The 20,445-nt window shown below is 35.2% G+C and overlaps 1 protein-coding gene and 1 pseudogene across 13 annotated transcripts in view; one reads left to right on the forward strand and one right to left on the reverse strand.

Moving 5' to 3' along the window:
- The window catches only part of STAU2 (staufen double-stranded RNA binding protein 2), a 313,378-nt gene that overhangs the window by 33,470 nt on the left and 259,463 nt on the right, over positions 1 to 20,445 (forward strand). For 5 of the 13 annotated variants that reach the window (XM_040487583.1, XM_040487582.1, XM_040487585.1 and 2 more), the window contains one exon: positions 19,283 to 19,442. In XM_040487583.1, coding sequence (XP_040343517.1) covers positions 19,283 to 19,442 — 160 coding nt within the window. Of the gene's footprint in view, positions 1 to 1,768; positions 1,915 to 19,282; positions 19,443 to 20,445 lie in introns of those variants that run through there. The other 8 variants (XM_040487579.1, XM_040487576.1, XM_040487578.1 and 5 more) reach the window with 4 other exon arrangements.
- LOC121038371 (uncharacterized) lies at positions 17,229 to 17,344 on the reverse strand (annotated as a pseudogene).

A 20,445-nucleotide genomic window follows, 5' to 3' on the forward strand; every position in this document is an offset into this window, starting at 1 on the left:
ATCTTCACTAGGAAAATGGGAATGCAAATTAAAATAATAATGGGGATAACAAAAAATGTCAAATATCAGATTATCAAAAATTAAAATGCCTGACCATTCAAGTTTGAGGGGAAGTGGTAATTCTCATACTGCTAGGGGAAGGTAACGTGGTATACTCTGCGTGCCATTTGGCAACAGGTTTTAACTCGTAAGAGTAAAGAATTGAAGCAACCTAAGTGTCTTTTAGTAGGGGAAGGGATTAAAAAACCGATATGATATTGTGATAGAAATTATTATGTTTTAAGTATTTTTTTATTTTTAACATTTATATATTTTTGAGAAACAGAATGTGAGTGGGGAGGGGCAGAGAGAGGGAGACGCAGAATCCGAAGCAGGTTCCAGGCTTTGAGCTGTCAGCACAGAGCCTGATGTGGGGCTTGAACCCACGAATCAGGAGATCATAATCTGAGCCGAAATTGGAGCCTTAACTGACTGAGCCGCCTAGGCTCCCTGTGATGGAAATTATACAGCAGTTAAAAGTAATGCAATGGATTTATATAAGTTATAATATCAAAAACATAATTGAAGATTGAAGAAAATAAGTTATGAAAATTATGTTAATATTATGTTATTACTATTATGTTAAATTATGTTAATATTACTATTAATGTGACTACAAAACCACGTGTATATGTATACATGTGTATCAAGACTATATATTTTTTCGTGGACATACATGCATGCATATATAAACGTATTTTAAAATATCCCAGAGGGATATATTCTGAATTTTTTTTTTAATGTTTACTTACTTTTGAGAGAGAGACGGAGGCAGAATCTGAAGCAGGCTCCAGGCTCTCAGCTGTCAGCACAGAGCCCGATGCTCGGCTGGAACTCAAAAACTGCGAGATCGTGACCTGAGCCGAAGTCGGATGCTTAACTGACAGAGACACCCAGGCGCCTCCCAGAGGGATATATTCTAAATTCATATAGTAGTGGTTTCTGGAAAGGATAAAGGGAGCTTAACTGGAATATAATACTTTTCTTTTAATAAAATTAAAACAGTCATGGAAAAACTGATTTCAGTTCTAGGTGGTAGTGACACGGACATTGGTTAAATTATCCTTTTTGCTTCTTTTAAAATTTCGTTAGAAAATAAAAAGAAAAGGAAGTTGCTAAAAAATAATAGTTGGAAGAGCTAGTACTTAGACTTGATTCCCAAGTCTAGAGCTCTTACAGTTAATATGCTGCCTCAAAATTAGAAGGAAAAAAAATCAGACCAAAAGATAAAAAAGGTTGGGGCACCTGGCTGGCTGTTGGTAGAGCATGCAGCTCTTGATCTTGGGGTCATGAGTTTGAACCCCATGTTGGGTGTAGAGATTTCCGAAGAAATAAACTGGGAAAAATGATTTAAGAAGGTAGAAAGAATTTAGTTTTATGGTAATAAGAACTGGGAGAATTGTGTTTATTATAAAATTTTTTTGAGAGGAAAGGGAAGTTATAAATTAAAAATTATTATAATATAATTTAAAAATCTTTAAGCATGTTGTTATCAAAAAATAGAGAGAGGGCAACTTAGGTACTTAGGGAGAAAGTTACCTTAATTTACTGTTTAAAATGTGATACATATTTCTGTTGCATGTAATGGAAGACTGTAGATGATTTGATTTTTTTATATAAAATTCATGAAAATAATTTAATCCAAATTTACAATCTAACTTCAATCGAAAAAAGTCAAAACTAGCTTTTCATCCATTTTGTAAAGTCATTCTTCACAAAAACTTTACAGCCTTTTTATTTACAGCTTCTCTCCAAGATAAAATGGCAAACCCCAAAGAGAAAACTCCAATGTGTCTGGTAAATGAGTTAGCCCGTTTCAATAGAGTCCAACCCCAGTATAAACTTCTGAAAGAAAGAGGGCCTGCTCATTCGAAGGTAAGGTTATGAAGAGAGGTGGTGAGACATGCTTATCAAAGTCTATCAGATTTGTCATCACAGGTTTTAATTGTGCTTCATTTTGTGGGGGAGGGGCAGCAGGTTACCTGAAGGCTCTTAGTCCTATTTTACCAATGTTTAGAAGTCTGTAACTGAACAATTTTATAGCTCATTATGGTTTACAAAGCTCTTTCAGATACAGTACTTCACAAAAATCTTAATGAATCATGAAATGTGAATTTTTGATTTCTGTTTTGTAAATTAGGCAGAGAAAAGTTAATTGACTTGCTTAATAGTAGTTCATAAGTGCCAGTGCCAGCACTTGAATATGTGTTCTTTGGCTCCCAAGTGCAGTATTCTTTCCATGAAATTATAACTGCTAAAGTAAAAATGGAGACAGAGGAAATCTAGCAACAGTTACCTAGTGAGACATCTTTCCCAATGTGATATGGAATTCTAAGTTATATCATTTATAAAAGTTGTATATACCAGTTATTATTGTTTATACATTCATGTATAATATTGTTCTCTTAAGTGGAAAAGCAGCTTATATTTATATATGTAACTTCATGCATATATGTTGATATGTATACATGTTACAAAGAAGTTTATAATCAATGCATTTATGTTTGAACTCTATTCATATGTTTTTAAAAATCTCAGTTGTACACAGATTTCTTTGATACATTTTTAATCATGGATTTGAAGGTTATGATAATTTTCATAAATTTTTGTATGTTGAAGTAATTGATTCTCTAAAAGTTGGTTAATCAGTATAAAGCAGCTGGCTATTTATTATTTGTTTTCTAGCACCTCCTTCAAAGTAAGGAATAGAAGATGAAACTCAAGTCCATTAATTCAGTTCCCTATTAGAAGCTTTTATGAAGATTTCTTGTCAACAGTTTTATTTATTCATAAATTAATGATTTATGAATATGATATGATTTATGATTCATATCATTTGTGTAGAGAAAAAAGTTGTGGCCTTGGTATACCTGTTAAGTCATTTATCGTGACTCTCTTTTAGACGCATTAATTCATATTCATTTCATACTCTTTCTGCCCTTAATCACATTGAACTGTTTGCATTTCTTAGAATGTTTCATTTTTTTTCATATCTCTCTCCTTTGCCTATCTTGTAGCACCTCCCTTCCTTGAGGGCCTTTTGTTCTTATTCATTTTTAAACACTTAGGTCACATACCACATCTTCTACACTTCTGTGAAACTTCTCTGATCCCTGCCCTGGGCTTTCAGGAGGACCTGCCTTATGCAGGTGTAGACATTGTTGTGCTGTATTTAATGATGTATGTTGATCATTAGTCTTGTACTAGACTGAGCTTCTTTAGTGTTAATAAATACTTTATTCTTTTGTATTTTATGGTTCCTCTGGTGTCTGTCTTCGTAGCTCCTCATTTCTAATTCCAGGAATTCTTCCTTGAGATAGCTCTTCAGCTTTGAATTTCATGTGAATAGACTAACCTCTGCGTCCTCACATGGTTGTCATTTTGCTCACCTCTGGGTGGTTCCATCATGTTTCTCATGCCTCACTTTTACTCTGACTCATCATGTATTAATTTTTGTTGATTTCACTGTCTACAAAGATTATTGTTCCAACATGCTGACATTTCAGTTTCTTGGGCTTTTCTTATTATCTTGCTTCCATTCTCCTTCAGCCACTCATTCCTGTGATCATATTATTGACATTATCATTACCATTAATTGCAAGGCCCTCCAAAATTTTGATCTCAAGCATTCATCTCTCTCTTACACCTCCTAACTTTCTAGTTCATTCCCTCTATTTGACTTCAGTAGTTCTTCTACACCACAAATCCATTGATTTCTACCACTCTTTTACTCTTTCTCACTTCCCTCAGTCCTCACCTAGTTCTTAACCAGCTTAAATTCCAAATACCTTGTATAGACCCTCAGCAGTTTTGCTCCCCTTGGTTAGCACTTGCTTGGCAAAATCCCGGCCTAAATCCAAACTCTGCCTTTCCTTCTGCACAGTGGATGGACTACCTGTAGGGCGGCCAGCCCCTCTATTTCTGTGCTAGATCCCAACTCCTCTCACCTATTCAAGGCTATTCCTCTAGCTTTCCCTCTCCTTCCCTCCCCTCCCTTTCTTCAATGTCATCAATTTCCCTCTCTAAAGGACCAGGTTTGTTGTGGTCCACCTTCTGGTTTCTAGACAGTCCCAGGGCTCTCTTGGGTTCTAAGAAGATTTGGGGATTCTTTTGCCAACCTGTGTTATTGCTCAGGGTGCTTTGGTCATAGACCACCCTATTTAGCTGTAGTTCATTTTTTTTTTTTAAAAGAGAAAGTACTGAAATAATTAGCAGATTCCTAAAGGAAATATATAACATTTATGAGTCTAATTTTCATTATTAGTGTTAGAATTAATTTGCTGGGTCTGGATCCCTTTTGTGGAAAGCAAAGTCACTTTCATTGATGTATGTCTACCAGTAGTTTTGAGACATGTAATGTATTTTAATGAACTAAATGATTATCTCTGGCATCAAAAATTTAAACATAGCTCTAGCTCATTTGTTTTCTTGGGACATTAACCAGTTATAGGACAATATACATATTTGTGTATGCATGCATATATGTTTTTATGTTATATACACACACACCTACAGTAGTGGTTCTCAACCTTGGTTGTTCATTGAAATCACAACGAAGCTTTAAAAAATACTTATGCCTGAGTCTTAACCTCAGAAATTCTAGTTTGATTGGTCTTGGATGAGGCCCAGACATCAAGTTTTTTTTTTTTAAGCACTCAAGATGACTCACATGTGCATCCAGAGTTGAGAAACATAAATGTCTTCAAGGTAGAGTGGAATTATCTTTTCATACATACTTCTTGATGGGAAATAGTGATCTGTCTTATGTTTACATGCTTTCCTCTTTCCCACACTGAGTCTTGTAGAATCTAAGCAGCTTATGGCAACTTTTAACCCATGACTATTAAATAAAAAATTACAATGTTTTCCTTGCCCTCTTTTGTTTCTCTGCTCACTTTCAAGTTTAATTCAGAAGTAATTTAGTATACCTTATGTTAGTGTGAGTTACTGTGATATTGCTGTATATCCTAGGTAACTAAGTACAGTTCTTCATTTTTTTTATGGATTGTTGTTTGGATTTTTCATATCTCTAAAGAAGGCTATTATAATGTGAGTATAAAGAAAAGAGCCAGAAAGAACACAGAATGATATTTTCTTCTTTTCCTTTATTTCCCTATTTTGAGAAGTTGTTGGTATGCATGAGTTAAGTGTTGAGAAAGCTCCAGGAGCGACAATTCAAGGAGGTTTACTTTAGAGTAGCTTTATTATTGAGGGAGACCGTATCATCCAGTGGTCTTGAAGCCAGATAGTCCTTTTTTTTTTTTTTTTTTTAATCTTAGCTAGATTTGTCAGGCTTGATTTTTGCCCTACATTATCCAGCTAATGTAGCCTTGAGAAAGTAATTTAGAGTTTCAGTTGTCTTATCTGTAATTTTAGAAATTATGATGTCTGTTCTAGTGTGGTGTAATGGAAGGATGATTTATAAATTCTTGGCAACTATGTTGATGATGGGAGTACTCAGATAATTATGTCATTGCTTGTTAGTAGTATATATGATTAAAAAAATCATTGGTAAAATATCTATTGAGTGTTTGCTATGTGACAGGCACTTTGCCTTTATTGGAGCTTCCTACTCTGGTGTCTTCTCTGATGATGTTTCTTTTTGGATATTGTGGATACAAGTCCTTTATTAGATATATGTTTGGCAAATATTTCCTCCTACTCTGTGGTTTATCTTTTCTTTTTTTAACAGTATTTTTTGAAGAGCAGTAGTTGTTAATTTTGATGAATCCCAATTTCTTCATTTGTTCTCTGTATAGATGGTGCTTTTGGCCTCATGTCCAAGAAATCTTTGCCTCATCAAAGATCATAAGATTTTCACGACATTTTTTCCTAGATATTTTATCACTTTAGGTTTGACATTTAGGTCTTACCTTTAGATCTAATTGCCGTTTTGTGTTGATTTTTGTATGCCATGTGAGATATGGAAGAAGGCTTATTTATTTCTTTGTAGATGCACGTCCAGTTGTTGATGAGATTACCCTTTCTTCACTGCATCACTTTTGCACTTTTGTCAAAAATCAGCTGTCCGTATATATGTGTATTTCTGGAGTCTGTTCTATTCTGTTGATTTGTTTTCTCATCTTTATGCAAATGCTGTGTTTTGTTTGCTGTGGTTTTCTAATTCTTGAAATCTGGTAGTATTATCCCTCTAATTTAGTTCTTCTTTTTCAGAATTGTTTCTTTGCATTTTTATATGGATTTAAAGTCAGCTTGTCTGTTCTATGAAACACCCTGCTGGGATTGTGAATAGAACTGCTGTGAATCTGTAGCTCAGTTTGGGGCAAATTAACATGGTAGAAAAATTGAGTCTTCCAACCTGTGAACAAAGTATCTCTCATTTATCTAGACATTATCTAGAACTACAATATTTGTAGTTCTCAGTAGACAGGTATTTTATGTCTTTAGGTTTATGCTTAAATATTTCATATTTTTGATGCTATTTTAAAAATTTCAATTTCTTTAAAATTTTTTTTTTTAATATTCATTTTTGAGAGACAGAGACAGAGCGCAAGCGGGTGGGGCAGAGAGAGAGAGGGAGACACAGAATCCAAAGCAGGCTCCAGGCTCTGAGCTGTCAGCACAGAGCCCAGTGCGGGGCTCGAACTCATGAACCATGAGATCATGACCTAAGACGAAGTCAGATGCTTAACTGACTGAGCCACCCAGGTGCCCCTAAAATTTCAATTTCTTTTTTTCTTTTGATGTTGACATTTGATTGATTTGATTTGTTTTTTTAAAAATATAATTTATTGTCAAGTTAGCTAACATACAGTGTATATAGTGTGCTCTTGGTTTCAGGAGTAGGTTCCCATAATTCATCGCTTACATACAACATCCAGTGCTCGTCCCAACAAGTTCCCTCCTCAATGCTCATCACCCGTTTCCCCCCTCCCCCACCTCCTCCGACCAACCCTCAGTTTGTTTCTCTGTGTTTAAGAGTCTTTTAAGGTTTGCCTCCCTGTCTGTTTGAAACTGTTTTTTTCCCCTTCCCTTCCCCCATGGTCTTCTGTAAAGTTTCTCAAATTCCACATATGAGTGAAAACTTATTGTCCTTCTCTGACTGACTTATTTCATTCAGCATGATACCCTCCAGTTCCATCCACATTGTTGCACATGGCAAGAGTTCATTCTTTATCATTGCCAAGTAGTATTCCATTGTATATATAAACCACATCTTTTAAACTTTCAATTTCTAATTGTTCTTACTGATTTTGCTACCATATAAGAAGACACCAGTTTTTGTGTATGATTGATGTACTATACTCTGAAATCTTGCTAACCTCATTTATTAGTTCTAGTAGCCTTAAAAAAGTTTTTTTTTTAAAGATTTTATTGGTGGTTCCACATGTCATTTTCAATAAAGACAACTTTAAATCCTACTTTCCAATCTTAATGTCTTTTATTTATTTCTCTTGCCTGATTGGATTGGTTAGAATTAATAGTGCAATGTTGAATAGAAGTGGTTAGAGCAGGTATCTCTAACTTCTTGATCTTATGGGCAATATTTCAGTTTCCCCCCATTAATTATGATGTTAGGTGTACCTTTTTTTTTTTTTTTGTAGATGCTTTGTATCAGATTGAAGAATTCCTTTCTACTTAATATTTACTGAGAGTTTTTAACATGAATAGATGTTGATTTTTGTCATGTTGGTTCTTCTGCATTGATTGAGATGGTAATATATGGTTTTTCTGGTTTTTTTTGTTTTTTTTTTCCTATGGCCTTAATATGTTTTTATTTTTTTATTTTTTATTTATATATGAAATTTATTGTCAAATTGGTTTCCATTCAACACCCAGTGCTCATCCCAAAAGGTGCCCTCCTCAATACCCATCACCTACCCTCTCCTCCCTCCCACCCCCCATCAACCCTCAGTTTGTTCTCAGTTCTCAACAGTCTCTTATGCTTTGGCTCTCTCCCACTCTAACCTCTTTTTTTTTTTTTTTTCATTCCCCTCCCCCATGGGTTCCTGTGAAGTTTCTCAGGATCCACATAAGAGTGAAACCATATGGTATCTGTCTTTCTCTGTATGGCTTATTTCACTTAGCATCACACTCTCTAGTTCCATCCACGTTGCTACAAAAGGCCATATTTCATTTTTTCTCATTGCCACGTAGTATTCCATTGTGTATATAAACCACAATTTCTTTATCCATTCATCAGTTGATGGACATTTAGGCTCTTTCCATAATTTGGCTATTGTTGAGAGTGCTGCTATGAACATTGGGGTACAAGTGCCCCTATGCGTCAGTACTCCTGTGTCCCTTGGATAAATTCCTAGCAGTGCTATTGCTGGGTCATAGGGTAGGTCTATTTTTAATTTTCTGAGGAACCTCCACACTGCTTTCCAGAGCGGCTGCACCAATTTGCATTCCCACCAACCGTGCAAGAGGGTTCCCGTTTCTCCACATCCTCTCCAGCATCTATAGTCTCCTGATTTGTTCATTTTGGCCACTCTGACTGGCGTGAGGTGATACCTGAGTGTGGTTTTGATTTGTATTTCCCTGATAAGGAGCGACGCTGAACATCTTTTCATGTGCCTGTTGGCCATCCGGATGTCTTCTTTAGAGAAGTGTCTATTCATGTTTTCTGCCCATTTCTTCACTGGGTTATTTGCTTTTCGGGTGTGGAGTTTGGTGAGCTCTTTATAGATTTTGGATACTAGCCCTTTGTCCGATATGTCATTTGCAAATATCTTTTCCCATTCCGTTGGTTGCCTTTTCGTTTTGTTGGTTGTTTCCTTTGCTGTGCAGAAGCTTTTTATCTTCATAAGGTCCCAGTAATTCACTTTTGCTTTTAATTCCCTTGCCTTTGGGGATGTGTCGAGTAAGAGATTGCTACGGCTGAGGTCAGAGAGGTCTTTTCCTGCTTTCTCCTCTAAGGTTTTGATGGTTTCCTGTCTCACATTCAGGTCCTTGATCCATTTTGAGTTTATTTTTGTGAATGGTGTGAGAAAGTGGTCTAGTTTCAACCTTCTGCATGTTGCTGTCCAGTTCTCCCAGCACCATTTGTTAAAGAGACTGTCTTTTTTCCATTGGATGTTCTTTCCTGCTTTGTCAAAGATGAGTTGGCCATACGTTTGTGGGTCTAGTTCTGGGGTTTCTATTCTATTCCATTGGTCTATGTGTCTGTTTTTGTGCCAGGTTTTTCTGTTTTTAATCTCAATGTTGTGAATTACATTGATTGATTCTCAGATGTAGAATCTACCCTTGAATTCCTGGGATAAAACACCTAGTTATAATGTATTAAAATACTTAGTTATAATCTCATTTCTATATTGATGGATTCCATTTGTTAATATATATGTATATTTTTAAGTTTTTATTTAAATTCCAGTTAGTTAAAATACAGTATAATATTAGTTTCAGGTATACAGTATAGTGATTCTACACTTCCATACAACACCTACTCATCACAACAAGTGCACTACTTACTCCCCATCACCTATTTTACCCATCCCCCTACCCACCTCCCTTTTGGTAACCATCAGTTCTCTATAGTTAAGAGTCTGTTTCTTGGTTTACCTCACTCTTTCTTTTCTTCCCGCCCTTATTCATTTGTTTTGTTTCTTAAATTCCACATGAGTGAAATCATATGATATTTGTCTTTCTCTGACTTATTTTGCTTAGCATAATACGCTGTAGCTCCATCCGGGTCTTTGCAGGTGGCAAGCTTTCATTCCTTTTTATGGCTGAATAATACTCTATTGTATGTATGTATGTATATGTGTGTGTATCTACATCTATATCTACATCTATATCTATATCATCTAAATCTAAATCTATGTCTGTATCTATATCTACATCTATATATCTGTATCTGTATCAATATCCATCTGTCATCTTCTTTATTCACCAGTCAGTGGACATTTCAGCTCTTTCCATACTTTGACTATTGTTGATAATGCTGCTATGAACATTGGGTGCATGTATCCTTTTGAATAAGTATTTTGTATCCTTTGGGTAGAGATTGCACCTAATGGTGCAATTGCTAGATTGTAGGGTAGTTCTGTTTTTTTTTTTTTTTTTTTCTGTTTCAAGTTTTAATTTAAATTCTAGTTAGTTAACATATAGTGTAATACTAGTTTCAGGAGTAGAATTTAGTGGTTCATCACTTACATATAACATCCAGTGCTTATCGTAAGTGCCCTTCTTTTTTTTTTAATTAAAATTAAAAACATTTTAAAGATTTTTTAATTAAAATATTAAAAAAATTTTAATGTTTATTTTTGAGAGAGGGAGAGAGAGAGACAGAGGAGAGAGAGAATGAGTGGGGGAGGGGCAGAGAGAGGGGACAGAGGATCTGAAGCAGACTCTGCGCAGACAGCAGCAAGCCCGATGTGGGGCTCAAACTCATGAACCGTGAGATAATGACCTGAGTCAAAGTAGGACACTCAAATGACTGAGCCACCCAGGCACCTTAACAAGTGTCTTTCTCTTTATTTATCTATTTATTTTATTATAAAATTTTAAAAAAAAAATACTTATTTAGAGAGGGAGGGAGACAGAGCATGAGCGGGGAGGGGAGGATGGGCAGATAGAGAGGGAGACACAGAATCTGAAGTAGGCTCCAGGCTCTGAGCTGTCAGCACAGAACCTGATGTGGGTCTCGAACCCACGAATATCGAGATCATTACCTGAGCTGAAGTTGGACGCTCAACCGACTGACCCACCCAGGGGCCCCATCAACAAGTGTCTTTCTAAATATCTATCACCCATTTAGCCCATCCTCCTGTCCATCTCCCCTCCAGCAACCCTCAGTTTATTCTCTATAGTTAAGACTGTCTTTTATGATTTGCCTTGCTTTTTCTTTCCCCTATGTTCCTCTGTTTTGTTTCTTAAATTCCACATATGAGTGAAATCATATGGTATTTGTCTTTTTCTGACTGATTTATTTCACTTAGCATAATACACCCTAGCGCCATCCACATCGTTGCAAATGACAAGATTTCATTCTGTTTGATGACTGATATTCCATTATATATACACCACATCTTCTTTATCCATTCATCAGTTGATGGACGTAGGCTCTTTCGATAATTTGGCTATTGTTGATGCTGCTGCTGCAAACATTGGGGTGCATATGCCCCTGCGAATCAGTATTTTTGTGTCATTTGGGTAAATACCTAATAGTTCAATTGCTAGATTGTAGGGTAGTTCTTTTTTTAATTGAGGGACCTCCATACTGTTTTCCAGAGTGGCTGCACTAGTTTGCATTCCCACCAACAGTGTGAGAGGATTCCCCTTTCTCCACATCCTCTCCACATCCAATACCTGTTGTTTCCTATGTTGTTAATCGTAGCTGTTCTGACTGGTGTGAAGTGATATTTCACTTCATATCTGTATGTCTTCTTTGGAAAAATGTCTATGTCTTTTGCCCATTAAAAAAATTTTTTTTTAATGTTTATTTACTTTTGAGAGAGAGAGAGAGACAGAGCGAGCACGAGCAGGGGAAGGACAGAAAGAGAGGGAGACACAGAATCCGAAGCAGGCTCCAGGCTCTGAGCTGTCAGCATAGAGCCAGACACAGGACTTGAACTCACAAATGGCGAGATCATGACCTGAGCCAAAGTCAGACGCTAAACTGACTGAGCCATCCAGGTGCCCATCTTTTGCCCATTTTTAAACTGGATTATTTGTTTTTGGGTGTTGAGTTTTATAAGTTATGTATAGATTTTGGATATTAGCTCTTTATCAGGTCATTTGCAAATATTTTCTTCCATTCCATAGGTTGCCTTTTAGTTTAGTTTTGTTTCCTTTGCTGTGCAGAAGCTTTCAATTTTGGTGAAGTCCCAGTAGTTGATTCTTGCTCTTGTTTCCCTTGCTTCAGGAGACCTATCTAGTGAGAACTTGCTACAGCAATATCAGAGAGGTTGTTGCCTGTATTCTTCTCTCGGATTTTAATGGTTTCCTGTCTCATATTTAGGCCTTTCATCCATTTTGAATTTATTTTTTTTTGTATGATATAAGAACATGATCCAGTTTGATTCTTTTGCATGTTACTGTCCAGTTTCACCAGCACCGTTTGTTGAAGAGACTTTTTTCCATTGGATATTATTTCCTGCTTTGTTGAAGATTGGCTATACCGTTGTGGGTTCATTTCTGGGTTTTCTATTCTGTTCTATTGATCTTTGTGTCTATATTTGTGCTAGTACCGTACTGTCTTGATCTCTGCGTCTTTGTAATGTAGCATTAAGTCTGGAATTGTGATGCCTCCAGCTTTGTGTTTTTTTTTTTTTTTTTTTTTTTTTTTTTCCCCAAGGTGGCTTTGGCTATTTGGGGTCTTTTGTGGTTCCGTACAAATTTTAGGACTATTTGTTGTAAGTCTGTGAAAAATGCTGTGGTTATTTTGATAAGGATTACATTAAATGTGTAGATTGCTTGGGGTAGTACAGGTATTTTAACAATATTTACTCTTCCAGTGCATGAGCATGGAATGTTTTTCCATCTCTTTGTGTAATCTTCAGTTTCTTTCATCATTGTTTTATAGTTTTCAGAGTCCAGATCTTTTACCTCTTTGGTTAAGTTTTTGTTTTTTGGTGCAATTGTAAATGGGATTGATTCCTTGATTTCTCCTTCTGCTGCTTCATTTTGGTGTATAGAAATGCAACAGATTTCTGTATGTTGATTTTGTATTCTGCAATTTTACTGAATTTGTGTATCAGTTCTAGCAATTTCTGGGGTGGGGGGGTCTTTTGGATTTTTTATGTAGAGTATCATGTCATCTGGAAATACTGAAAGTTTGACTTCTTTGCTGATTTGGATACATTTTATTTCTTTGTGTTGTCTGATTGCTGAGGCTAGGACTTCTACTACTATGTTAAATAACAATGGTGAGAATGGACATTTCTGACTTGTTCCTGAAAGTGGAGGAAAAGCTCAGTTTTACCCCATTAAGTATGATATTAACTGTGGTCTTTATTATGTTGAGGTATGTTCTCGGTATGTTCTCTCTAGCCTTACTTTGTTGAGGTTTTTTTTTTTATCATGAATGGATATTGTACTTTATAAAATGCTTTTTCTGCATCTCTTGAGAGGATCATATGGTTCTTATCCATTTATTTATTTGTTTGTTTGTTATTATGTTTATTTATTTTTAGAGAGAGACAGAGATAGAGTGAGAATGGGGGAGGGGCAGACAGGGAGGCACAGAATCCAAACCAAGCTCCAGACTCTGAGCAGTCAGCACAGAGCCCAGTGAGGGGTTCAGACTCACAAACTGTGAGATCATGACCTGAGCTGAAGTCTGACGCTTAACTGACTGAGCCACCCAAGCGCCCCGGTTCTTATCCTTTAATTAATATGGTATATCACATTGCTTGGTTTATGGATATTGAACCACACTTGCAAATGGGAATAAATCTCACTTGATCATGGTGAAGGATTCTTTTAAGGTACTGTTGGACAAAACACAATTTGCTAGTATTTTATTGAGAATTTTGCATCAGTGTTCATCAGGGATATTGGCCTGTAGTTCTTTTTTCGTGGAGTCTTTGGTTTTGGTGTCAGGGTAATGCTGGCCTCATAGAATGAATTTGGAAGTTTTCTTTTCATTTCTTTTTCTTTGGAATAGTTTGAGAATAGGTATTAACTGTTCTTTAAATGTTTGGTAGAATTCCCCTGTGAAGCCATTTGGCCCTGGACTTTTGTTTGTTGGGAGATTTTTGATTACTGATTCAGTTTCTTTGCCGGGCATCAGTCTGTTCAAGTTTTCTATTTCTTCCTGTTTCTGTTTTGGTAGTTTATATGTTTGTAGGAATATATCCTTTTTTTCCAGGTTGTCCAACTTGTTGGCATATAGTTTCTATAGTATTCTCTTATAACTGTATTTCTGTGACATTGGTTGTGCTTTTTCTTCTCACATTTGTGATTTTATATATTTGTGTTCTTTCTCTTTTCTTTTTGATAAGTCAGGCTAGAGATTTATCAATTCTATTAATTTTTCAAAGATATAGCTCCTGGTTTCATTGATCTGTTAGTTTCTATATCATTTAATTTTTGCTCTAAACTTTGTTATTTCCCTTCTTCTGCTGGCTTTAAGCTACATTTGTTTTTCTTTTTCTAGCTCCTTTAGGTGTAAGCTTAGGTTATTTATGTTAGATTTTTCTTGCTTCGTGAAGTAGGACTGTATTGCTATATACTTCCCTCTTGTGACTACTTTTGCTCCATCCCAAAGGTTTTGGGACATTGTGTTTTCATTTTCATTTGTTTCCATGTATTTTTAATTTCTTTTTTGATTTCCTGGTTGACCCATTCATTATTTAGAAGAAATCACTTTGTACTCTTGCCGGTTTTTCTTGTGTTTGACCTCATAGTATTTTGGTCAGAAAATATGCATGGTATGATCTCATTCTTTTTGTACTTGTTGAGGCCTGATTTGTGATCAATTATGTGATCTATTCTGGAGAATATCCTATGTGCACTTGAAAAGAATGTGTATTTGGGGGCTCCTGTGTGGTTCAGTCGGTTAAGTGTCTGCTCTTTATCTCAGCTCAGGTCTTGATTTCAGGGTCTTAAGTTGAAGCCCACTGTTGGGCCCCATGATGGGCATGGAGCTTACTTGAAGAAAAACAAGAAAAGAAAATAATGTGCATCCTACTGCTTTAGGGTGGGATGTTCTGAACATATCTGTGAAGTTCATCTGGTCCAGGGTATTATTCAATGTCACATTTCCTTGTTGATTTTCTGCTTATGTGATTTATCTGTTGATGTAAGTTGGTGTTAATGTCCTCTACTATTATTGTTTTATTATCAATGAGTTTCTTCATGTTTGTTATTGTTTTATATATTTAGGTGGTTCCATGTTGGATATATAAATATTTAAAATTACTAAATCTTCTTGTTGGGCAATCCCCTTTATTATGATATAGTCAAGTCCATTTGCATGATAAATGTTTCTCCATCCCCTCACTTTCAGTCCACAGGTGTATTTAGGTCTAAAATGAGTCTCTTGTGTATAGCATATAAATGGGTCTTGTTTTCTTATTCATTCTGACTCCCTGTGTCTTATGATTGGAACATTTAGTCCATTTACCTCAGAAGAATTATTGATAGCTATGTATTTAGTACCATTTTATTACTTGTTTTGTCTTTGTTTCTGGAGATTTTCTCTGTTCCTTTCTTGTCTTTGTCACTTTTGGTTTTTCCTTTCCACTTAGAGAATTCCCTTTAACATTTCTTGCAGGGCTGGTTTAGTGGTCATAAACTCTTTTAGTTTTTGTTTGTCTGGGAAATCTTCATCGTTCCTATTCTGAATGATAGCCTTGCTGGATAGAGTATTCTTGGCTGCAGATTTCTCCCATTCAGCATGTTGAATATATCATGCCACTCCCTTCTGGCTTGCCAAGTTTCTGTTGAGAGATCTGTAGCTCGCCTTTTGGGTCTTCCCTTCATGCCACATCTTCTTTATCCATTCATCAGTCGATGGAAACTTGAGTTGTTTCCATAATTTAGCTATTGTATGTATAATGCTGCTGTAAACGTTAGGGTACATGTATCTCTTTGAATTAGTATTTTTTTAATTCTTTGGGTTATTACCTAGTAGTGCAATTGCTGGATCATAGGGTAGTTCTACTTTTAACCTTTTGAAGAACCTGTTTCCAGAATAGCTACACCTGTCTGCATTCCTTGTTAATATTTTCTGAAGGATTTTTACATTTATCTTTATGAGAGATATTGGCCTGTAGTTTTGGTTTATACTGTTTTTCTTTTTTTTTTTTTTTTAATCTTTATTTTTGAGACAGAGAGAGACAGAGCATGAATGGGGGAGGGTCAGAGAGAGAGGGAGACACAGAATCGAAAGCAGGAAGCAGGCTCCAGGCTCTGAGCTGTCAGCACAGAGCCCGACGCGGGGCTCGAACTCACGGACCGTGAGATCATGACCTGAGCCGAAGTCGGACGCTTAACCGACTGAGCCACCCAGGCGCCCCCTGTTTTTCTTAATGGTATCTTACTCTGACTTTAGTATTCAAGTAATCCTGGCTTCATAGAATAAGTTGAGGAGTGTTCCTCCTTCAATTTTTGGGAAGAGTTTGTGGGAATTGTTATTATTCTTTCTTAAATACTTAGTATAATTTATCATTAAAACTATCTGGACCTGGAGGTTTTTGTTGTTGTTGTTGTTGTTGTTTTTTGTGGAAAGATTTTAAACTGCAGATTCAGTTTCTTTAACATATATAGTGCTATTCAGGTTACTTATTTCTTCTTGAATGAGCTTAATAATTGTGTCTTTCACAGAATTTAAGTTGTTAAGTTTATTGGCATAAAATTGTTAAAAATACTCCCTTTTTATCTTTTTATTATTTTAAGAATCTGGGGTGATATCACTTCTCTCATTTCCTGAGACTGGTAATTTATGTCTTTTTTTTTTTTTTTTCAAGATTAGTCTGTTTATAGGTTTACCAATTTTGTTGACCTCTGCAGTGAACCAGCTCTTGGTTTTATATTTCGTTAATGTTTGCTTTTATCTTTATTACTTTTTTTTCCTGTTAACTTCAGATTTGATTTGCTCTTCTTTTTCTAGTTTCTTAAGATTAAAGCTAAAGCTAACTTATTTGAGACCTTATGTCTTTTCTAGAATAGGTATTTGGTGCTAGGAATTTCCTCTTAGTACTGTTTTAGTGTTACTTTCCAAGATGTGGTGTTTTCATTTTTGTTCAGTTTAAAATACCTTTTAATTTCCCTTTTGATTTAATCTTTTACCCTTTATTTAGAAATGTATTATTTAGTTTCCAAATGTTTGGAAATTTTCCAGAGATTTTTCTGTTATTAGTTTATAACTTAATTCCATTGTGGTCCGAGAACATACTTTGCATCACTTGAATCCTTTGAATTTATTGAGACTTGTGTTATGGTCCAGAATATTTTATTTCTTGGTGAATGTTTTGTGAGAAATAGAGGACAAATGTACTTGTTAATTGTTATATCACTTATTAAGAGGAGAAGGCATTGAATTTCTGATGTAAATTGTGTATTTTCAACTTCTCTTTGCAGTTCTATTAGTTTTTGCTTCATATATTTTAAAGCTGTGTTATTAGTTGACTAAATGTTTAAAATTGTTATGTCTTCTTGATTAATTGGCCCATTTATCATGAAATAAACTTTGTTATCTTTGGTATTAATCTTTACTCTGAAATCTACTTTGATATTTATATGGCCATTCTGACTTTTCTTTGATATGTTAGCATGGCACATTTTTTTTCTATCCCATTGCTTTTAAACTATGTCATCCTTGCAGGGGACATGCTAATCTTTAATCTTCTCTCTATTGTTCCAATTTTAGTATATGTGCTGCTGAAGCGAGGACTAAACTGTGTCTTCATAGTTGAAATGCAGTATTTGTAGTTAGCATGTGGTTGGATTTTGCTTTTGACAGTCTCTACCTTTCTAATGGGGGCATTTACATCATTTTTTTTTAATTTTCACAACAATCCTATGTGTTCTTTTTAGTGCCATTTTACTAAAGAAGTAAGGAAACGGAAAGAATAAGTCATTTTCTTAACTTTGTATATAGTAAATGGTAAAACTACCACTTAAACTCATAAACAGTGCGTCCCATGATTCCTACTGGAAATTATTGGGGTTCTTTTTATTTTTTCCAGTTTTATTGAGATTAGTTGACATATAACATTGTATTAGTTTTAGATGTATAATAATCTGGTGGGATTCTGTAGAGAAGTTTCTGAAAAGCAGAGGATTGACTTGGATACATTTGTATTTTATAGAGTGTTCATGTTGATGGTGGTAAGGAGGATAGTGTGAATGGGAAAGTCTTATGTTAAGAGAATGATGTTAGGATGGTCTCATAGTAGTTTAGGAGAGAGAGGTTGATATTCTTTGCTAAGACATTGGCAAAGAGTATAAAGAGAGGAGGCCAAATCTGAAAAATACTTTTGAAGTTGAATCAGTAGTTTGATAGTTGTTTGCAGGAAAGAATGATGAGAGAAATGGAGGAGATAAGTAAGACCACTCAAAGGTGTCTTGCCTGTGGGCCTAGGAAAATAGTGACGTCTACAAGATCAGGAGGCAGGAGAGTTTAAATCATACAGACCAATCATAGGGTGAAAAACCAGACAAATCCAGATTATGGCATATTCTTTTGTTGTGTTTTTTTCCTTTCATGACATTGACATTTTTGAAGAGTTGAGGCCAATTGTCATGTAGAATATATGCCATTATCTAGGTTTGTCTGATTTTCCCCCTATGATTAGATTCAGGCTAAACATTTTTGGCCAGGAATACCAAATAGTTTTCATTGGGTCGTATCAGGAGGTACATGATACCGTTTGTGTGATTATGGATGATGCTAACTTTAATCAGTTGGTTAGGGTACTTTCTACCTGACCTCCTTTCTACAAATACACATTTATTTCTTAGTAATTGTAATACACATATATTTTTTACTACTTTGTATTCCTACAAATTAGTAAGCGATCTGTGTAGTAAAACAGCAGATTATGTGTGTATTTTATAACTTAATCCTCCATTTTAAAGGTGAATAAGTTTTGGGTTTGTATGGAAATAATGGTGTGAATGGAATGTTTGGATGGCAAGGGAAAGAGTAGGTATGAAATGAAGATGGACAGATAGAACTTTTGTGCCATGCTAGAATGGGAAAAATTAAAGGTTTTTAGCCTGAAGTTGGGGTGATATACTTGGATTTGAGGGTTTTTTTTGTTTTGTTTTGTTTTGTTTTTTTTTTAGAGAGAGACATTTGAGAACTACTTATGACATTAAAATTAACAGAATTTGGTGACTGGTTAAATGTTGGTTGTGGAAGATTGAGAGTTTACTGGTGACACAATATTCAGTAGGGTTGCCTGGTTTTTGACTAGATTGTATTAAGTATAAAATTTAAGGAATTAGATTTTGTAAGTGTTACAGAGACAGGGCCTTGTGGATTTTCTTACAGTTTCTCTTATTCTTTATTCTGCTGTTTTTTTGAGGACTGTTTGAATGATTAACAATATGAATCTATTTACGGAAATGATTTCTTCTTGATTTATTCTACCCAAAATGCACACTTAGAGCTGCCACTAAGCCTTCAAATAGGATAGAACAGAATCTGGTACAATCTCTTAAAATTATTTCACTGGTAGAATAAGATTTTTGTTGCAAATTATCTGTAAGGTCACCTCTAGCTCTAAAATTTTGATTCTGTGGTGTATCAGTTTTTCTCTCAGACAGCATATTTTATTTTCTGAAAGAATTTAATGTTTTCTTTGTCTCTTTATGTTTTTCGAAGATGTTCTCAGTGCAACTGAGTCTTGGTGAGCAGACATGGGAATCCGAAGGGAGCAGTATAAAGAAGGCTCAACAGGCTGTTGCTAATAAAGCTTTGACTGAATCTACACTTCCCAAACCAGTTCAGAAACCACCCAAAAGTAATGTTAATAATAACCCAGGTATGGCCCTGACTTGTTTCCTTCTGTTGTGTTGTTGTGTTCTGTATGTGTTATTCTCTGTACTTTTCTTTACAGCAGGCTGCTTGTATAGCTGACAGGTATTAATAGCTCACCTGAAAAAAACTGAATAATAATTAAAGGTGAGAGAATGAGGAACGTCATTGTAATTATATTAAATTTTTGCTTTGTGGATACTCCAGAGATACATTATTTACATTTTAAATGTTGACAAAAAGACTTTTGGATACAAAGACCAGAAAGTATGACTGAGGTTTTTTTTTTTTTTTTTAAGTTTTTAATTCCAGTTAGTTAACATATGGTGTTATATTAGTTTCAAGTGTATAGTATAGTGACTCAATAATTCTATACATTACTATCTATACAGTAGATATTATATCTATACAATATGTCTATATTGTATTATATCTATGCAATAGATATCACTTTAAGTATTTTTATGATGGAGTAAAAAAAAAAAAAAAAAAGACTTTTTCCTGCCAAAAATGACTCTGTAATGTATTTAACTGGAGTTCCTGTGCTTATGCTCATAATCGCCTGATATTTATTTCTTTGTCATGTGGCATGTGCTAAGTAGACACAGACTCTCCTTTCAAGAACTGCTCTTTTTAAAGCTCCATGAATTTCCTATTACTAGTCCTTTTGCTTCTGCTCAGCTGATTTTAGTATTTATTAAGTAAGCTTAAATAAACCAAAATGTTACTACAGTAAAGAAACACACCTGTATTGAAGTCAGTAAGAGATTGTCTCCGTTTATAATTTTTAAAAAATCTCTTCAGATTACCGATTGATCATTAGTGCCACACCACTGCCTCTATGTATTATGCATTTGCTTTTATATATTTAAGAGATAGAAAACATTTTTCTTTTCTGTGAAGATTTTACAGCTGTGTACATAAAGCATATACATCAGTGGTAAAGATCAAGTACCAAGTGAATAATAACAGCCGTCAGTATTATAAGTAATGGTAAACTTGGATGAGAG

This window comes from Herpailurus yagouaroundi, unplaced genomic scaffold, assembly GCF_014898765.1.
Source record: "Herpailurus yagouaroundi ecotype Mexico unplaced genomic scaffold, PumYag 165, whole genome shotgun sequence".
NCBI lineage: Eukaryota > Metazoa > Chordata > Mammalia > Carnivora > Felidae > Herpailurus > Herpailurus yagouaroundi.